At 41.1% G+C, this 6000-nt stretch overlaps 1 protein-coding gene across 2 annotated transcripts in view; it reads left to right on the top strand.

The window, feature by feature from the left end:
• The window catches only part of slc4a5a (solute carrier family 4 member 5a), a 124554-nt gene that overhangs the window by 110391 nt on the left and 8163 nt on the right, over positions 1-6000 (top strand). For both annotated transcript variants that reach the window (XM_061906975.1, XM_061906974.1), the window contains 3 exons: positions 1-168; positions 3568-3735; positions 3812-3870. The exon at positions 1-168 is cut by the window's left edge and continues 6 nt beyond it. In XM_061906975.1, coding sequence (XP_061762959.1) covers positions 1-168; positions 3568-3735; positions 3812-3870 — 395 coding nt within the window. The remainder of the gene's footprint in view (positions 169-3567; positions 3736-3811; positions 3871-6000) is intronic.

Below are 6000 nucleotides of genomic sequence, written 5' to 3'. Positions count from 1 at the left end.
GACAGGATTAAATTGTACATGATGCCGTCCAAGCACCAGCCCGACCTCTCCTACCTGCGCCATGTTCCTCTGAGGAGAGTGCACCTGTTCACCCTGGTCCAGATCATATGCCTGGCTGTACTCTGGATCCTCAAATCAACATTCTTAGCAATCATCTTTCCCATTATGGTATGTAATAGATTACTATGGATGCACAGAGGAATCTCAATTTACGACCCCAATTGGTTCATGAACATGGTTTTAAACCGAAACGTTTGTATAGTGAAGCGGAGTTCTCCATAAGAATCAATGTAAACATGAATAATTGGTTCCAGCCTTGTAAAAAGTCAGTAGTCAGACACTTTAATGTGTATATATTAGGGTTGTACGGTATACCGATACTGGTATAGTACTAATGAATCAAAAAAGGTACTATACTATACGTTTGAAAAGTACCAGTTCCCCGACATGACGGCGCGTCGTCACGTCATGACATTGCTGGTTTTGCGAGCAGAGGAGCATGTTTGGCAGCGCACACCCGGGGTACTTACAAGCAGACACAAGGTGCAGACAGAAAATGGAGAACGGACGCATTTTGGTCGAAAAACTAATGATAAAGGTGAAGTTATAACACTGAGACGCCCTCAGGAAGAGGTGCTTTAGGCGAACAACCATCCAAAGTCAACAGTGTTTTAGCTACTTCTAAATCACTAATCCTGGTCTCCATGGCGAAAAATAAAGTAAATCACTAATCCTGGTCTCCATGGCGACATGGCTTCGGACAGCAAAAGACATTGTATGCACACATTTGGCGCGGTGTAAAGGTTCGTAAATAGAGGCGTTTGTGAATTGAGGTTCCACTGTACTATTCTTCCAAGCAACAATTGATTTGTGAATTGAGGTTCCACTGTACGATTCCTCCAAGCAACAAAAGATTTGTGAATAGAGGTTCCGAACTGAAGTTCCATTGTACGATTCCTCCAGGCAACAATAGATTTGTGAATTGAGGTTCCACTGTACGATTCCTCCAAGCAACAATAGATATTTGAACTGAGGTTCCACTGTACAATTCCTCCAAGCAACAATAGATTTGTGAAATGAGGTTCCACTGTACGAATCCAAGAAACAATAGATTTGTGAATTGAAGTTCCACTGTACGATTCCTCCGGGCAACAATAGATTTGAGAATTGAGGTTCCACTGTATGAATCCTCCAAGCAACAATGGATTTGTGAATTGAGGTTCCACTCTACGATTCCTTCAAGAAACAATAGATTTGTGAATTGAGGTTCCACTGTACTATTCCTCCAAGCAACAATAGATTTGTGAATTGAAGTTCCACTGTACGATTTCTCCAGGCAACAATAAATTTGTGAATTGAGGTTCCCGTCTACGATTCCTCCGAACAACAATAGATTTGTGAATTGAGGTTCCACTGTACTATTCTTCCAAGCAACAATTGATTTGTGAATTGAGGTTCCACTGTACGATTCCTCCAAGCAACAAAAGATTTGTGAATAGAGGTTCCGAACTGAAGTTCCATTGTACGATTCCTCCAGGCAACAATAGATTTGTGAATTGAGGTTCCACTGTACGATTCCTCCAAGCAACAATAGATTTTTGAACTGAGGTTCCACTGTACAATTCCTCCAAGCAACAATAGATTTGTGAAATGAGGTTCCACTGTACGAATCCAAGAAACAATAGATTTGTGAATTGAAGTTCCACTGTACGATTCCTCCGGGCAACAATAGATTTGAGAATTGAGGTTCCACTGTATGAATCCTCCAAGCAACAATGGATTTGTGAATTGAGGTTCCACTCTACGATTCCTTCAAGAAACAATAGATTTGTGAATTGAGGTTCCACTGTACTATTCCTCCAAGCAACAATAGATTTGTGAATTGAAGTTCCACTGTACGATTTCTCCAGGCAACAATAAATTTGTGAATTGAGGTTCCCCTCTACGATTCCTCCGAACAACAATAGATTTGTGAATTGAGGTTCCACTGTATGTTTCCTCCAAGCAACAATAGATTTGTGAATAGAGGTTCCGAACTGAGGTTCCACTGTACGATTCCTCCAAGCAACAATAGATTTGTGAATTGAGGTTCCACTGTATGTTTCCTCCGAGCAACAATAGATTTGTGAATTGAGGTACCCCTGTACGATTCCTCCAGGCAACAATAAATTTGTGAATTGAGGTTCCACTGTACGATTCCTCCAGGCATCAATAGATTTGTGAATTGAGGTTCCACTGTACGATTCCTCCAAGCAACAATAGATTTGTAAATTGAGGTTCCACTGTACTATTCCTCCAAGCAACAATAGATTTGTGAATTGAGGTTCCATTGTACGATTCCTCCAAGCAACAATAGATTTGTGAATTGATGTTTCACTGTACGATTCCTCGAAGCAACAAAAAAAAATTGTGAATTGAGGTTCCATTGTACGATTCCTCCAAGCAACAATGGATTTGATAATTGAGGTTCCACTGTACAATTCCTCCAAGCTACAATAGATTTGTGAATTGAGGTTCCACTGTACGATTCCTCCAAGCAACATTGGATTTGTGAATTGAGGTTCCGAACTGAAGTTCCACTGTACGATTCCTCCGAGCAACAACAGATTTGAGAATTGAGGTTCCACTGTACGATTCCTCCAGGCAACAATAAATTTGTGAATTGAGGTTGCCTTCTACGATTCCTCCGAACAACAATAGATTTGTGAATTGAGGTTCCACTGTACTATTTCTCCAAGCAACAATAGATTTGTGAATTGAGGTTCCACTGTACGATTCCTCCAGGCAACAATACATTTGTGAATTGAGGTTCCACTGTACGATTCCTCCAAGCAACAATAGATTTGTGAATTGAGGTTCCACTGTACGATTCCTCCAAGCAACAATAGATTTGTGAATAGAGGTTCCGAACTGAGGTTCCACTGTACGATTCCTCTAAGAAACAATAGATTTGTGAATTGAGGTTCCACTGTACGATTCCTCCGAGCAACAATAGATTTGAGAATTGAGGTTCCATTGTACAATTCCTCCGAGCTACAATAGATTTGTGATTTGAGCTTCCACTGTATGAATCCTCCAAGCAACAATGGATTTGTGAATTGAGGTTCCATTGTACAATTCCTCCAAGCTACAATAGATTTGTGAATTGAGGTTCCACTGTACGATTCCTCCAAGCAACAAGGGATTTGTGAATTGAGGTTCCACTGTACGATTCCTCCAAGCAACAATAGATTTGTGAATAGAGGTTCCGAACTGAAGTTCCATTGTACAATTCCTCCAAGCAACAATAGATTTGTGAATTGAGGTTCCACTGTACGATTCCTCCAAGCAACAATATATTTGTGAATAGAGGTTCCGAACTGAAGTTCCACTGTACGATTCCTCCAAGCAACAATAGATTTGTGAATTGAGGTTCCATTGTATGATTCCTCCAAGCAACAATAGATTTGTGAATAGAGGTTCCGAACTGAAGTTCCACTGTACGATTCCTCCAAGCAACAATAGATATGAGTAAAAACCGCAGATTAAAGTTTCTATGTGATGCATCTGTTTTGTCTTAAACTTTAGATTCTTGGTCTGATGGTCGTGCGTAAAATGCTGGACATGGTCTTCTCCCAGCATGACCTGGCTTGGGTGGACGACCTGCTGCCTGAGAAAGAGAAGAAGAAGAAGGACGATGACAAGAAGAGTGTGAAAGACAAGAAAAAGCCCAAACTGGAGGCCATTGAGGATGAGGTGAGATAAACAGACCTTTGCTGCCATCTGCTGGCCTGAACTCATTGGTCATTGATTTACTGTGCGTCTGTTGCAGGATAAATACAACCCTTACTCCAACCATTCACCAAGTTCTGATTCAGACTTGGATCGCAGGTACTGTGTCCTCAAATTGCACATCCCCTACAAAGATCTGGTCCACCCTGAAGTTGAACAGTCTGAGTGGGGGGCATACTGCCAGCCCTCCGCCACACAACATGCCCTTTAACACAATGTACACACTACATGTCAACACAAGTGACAAAATATTAGGTGTGCTTCTTGTATATGTGTTTAGAGTACTTTCTAAGTACTGGACATAGCATGGATGTTTCAGTAGAACCTCTCAAGTATTACACAGCTGTTCTTATTCTTATTCCTATTAAAACTTGGAAACAACTAGTTCTAGAATCATACATCTTTACAGTACATGAAATGGTTTTACTAACTATCAGAGTACAATAATACCTCAACTAAAGAGCTTAATTGGTTTCCTGACAGAGCTCTTATCTCCAAACACTTGTATCTCAAATCACCGTCTCCTATTAAAATTAATTGAAATAAATGTAAATGGAGCTTGCCCCTTCGCAAAACGCCGCATTTTTAAGCATGGGGAACAAATATTCACCATTAATTAGTTGCTTATTAACATGCACATTAGTAACATATTGGCTCTTAATTAGTCATTATTAAGTACTTATTAATGCCTTATTCTGCATGGACTTATTATACAACAAGTAAGCCATTAACTAAGAGTCTTCCCTCAATAATCTCAGAGTTATTGCATATTAGTAACCCTAACCCTTATATATATATAAATGTCTGCCGTTGAGATGTTATTTTAACATCCTTGGCTAGGACGGATGGTACGAAAGAGGAGTGAGGGAAGCAGTCTATGTCAAGGTTGAAAAACATTCCCTGAACAGAATTGGTGGTCTGCGACACCACGTGTCTCCCATATACAACACTGTCCTTTCAACAATTCCTGACTCTGCAATTTTAGGGAAGAATCTAGGGATGGCGTGGCGCAGTGGGAGAGTGGCCGTGCGCAACCCGAGGGTCACTGGTTCAAATCCCACCTAGTACCAACCTCGTCACCTCCGTTGTGTCCTGAGCAAGACACTTCACCCTTGCTCCTGATGGGTGCTGGTTGGCGCCTTGCATGGCAGCTCCCTCCATCAGTGTGTGAATGTGTGTGTGAATGGGTAAATGTGGAAGTAGTGTCAAAGCGCTTTGAGTACCTTGAAGGTAGAAAAGCGCTATACAAGTACAACCCATTTAATTTAGCTTCCAACAAATACCAGGAAATAGAAACATTCTGGTCACAGAAGATGACCAGAATGCCATTTGTGCCGTTTTTTTTACAACTGAATGGAATGCTAACGTGAGGAAATCCGACTATTTTGGACTGGTGGTCGATCCACAGCGATGGTTCTGACACACAATACCTCCTTACTAACCAGGGGAAATTACACCTCAACGACTGTCGTTGGCTATGACAGTTAGGATTGCTGGTTTGTGTCAAAGCAGTTGTTTTTCTCGGGCAAAACCATCCTTTCCCCGACACACCCTCCTGGTTTTGGAGTATAAATGTTTGGGGTTTTGGCACCAACCGCTGGACTTGATCTGAACAATCCAAGTCTCTGAGCACGAACTGATGAAGTCTACTCGGATGAGCGACGAAACGTCTTCCAAGACAAACCAAACAATGGACTTGTGAAAAATTGAAAGCCCTCAGATGACCTTAGTTTATAGGTTCCCAAGTCTCAAAGAACCACTATTAAAGTTGTGAACAATTGAAAGCCCTGAGATGACCTTAGTTTATAGGTTCCCAACTCTCAAAGGACCACTATTAAGAGTTGTGACCTTCCTAAACGAGTCAGCCTTTTGATTGGCTCTTACCAGTGAACAATGAGAACCGTTTCACAGTTGTAGTTCGATCGTTTAAGAGCCGTTCTTCATACAAATTGCCCAAGCTGCACTCTCAGAATCAGAATCAGGGTTTATTGGCTTTGTTTAATGAAAGAGTAATGACAATACCGAGTAAAAGTCGTCTCAGAAGGCTCTATTCACGCCAAAGCTATCAAAGAGGGATGAGTTCAATAAGCACCTAAATTTACTGGAGCCTTTACCGCTGTACTCGGAATTCTAACGAGGGTAACAATTTAGTCTAGGGAACATATTCAGCATTAATTAGTTGCTTATAAACATGCAAATTAGTAACATATTGGCTCTTAATTAGTCATT

This window comes from Nerophis ophidion, linkage group LG07 (assembly GCF_033978795.1).
Source record: "Nerophis ophidion isolate RoL-2023_Sa linkage group LG07, RoL_Noph_v1.0, whole genome shotgun sequence".
Classification (NCBI taxonomy): Eukaryota; Metazoa; Chordata; class Actinopteri; order Syngnathiformes; family Syngnathidae; genus Nerophis; species Nerophis ophidion.
The sequence above is the reverse complement of the archived record's forward strand: the minus strand, read 5'-3'. Positions and strand labels throughout refer to the sequence as shown.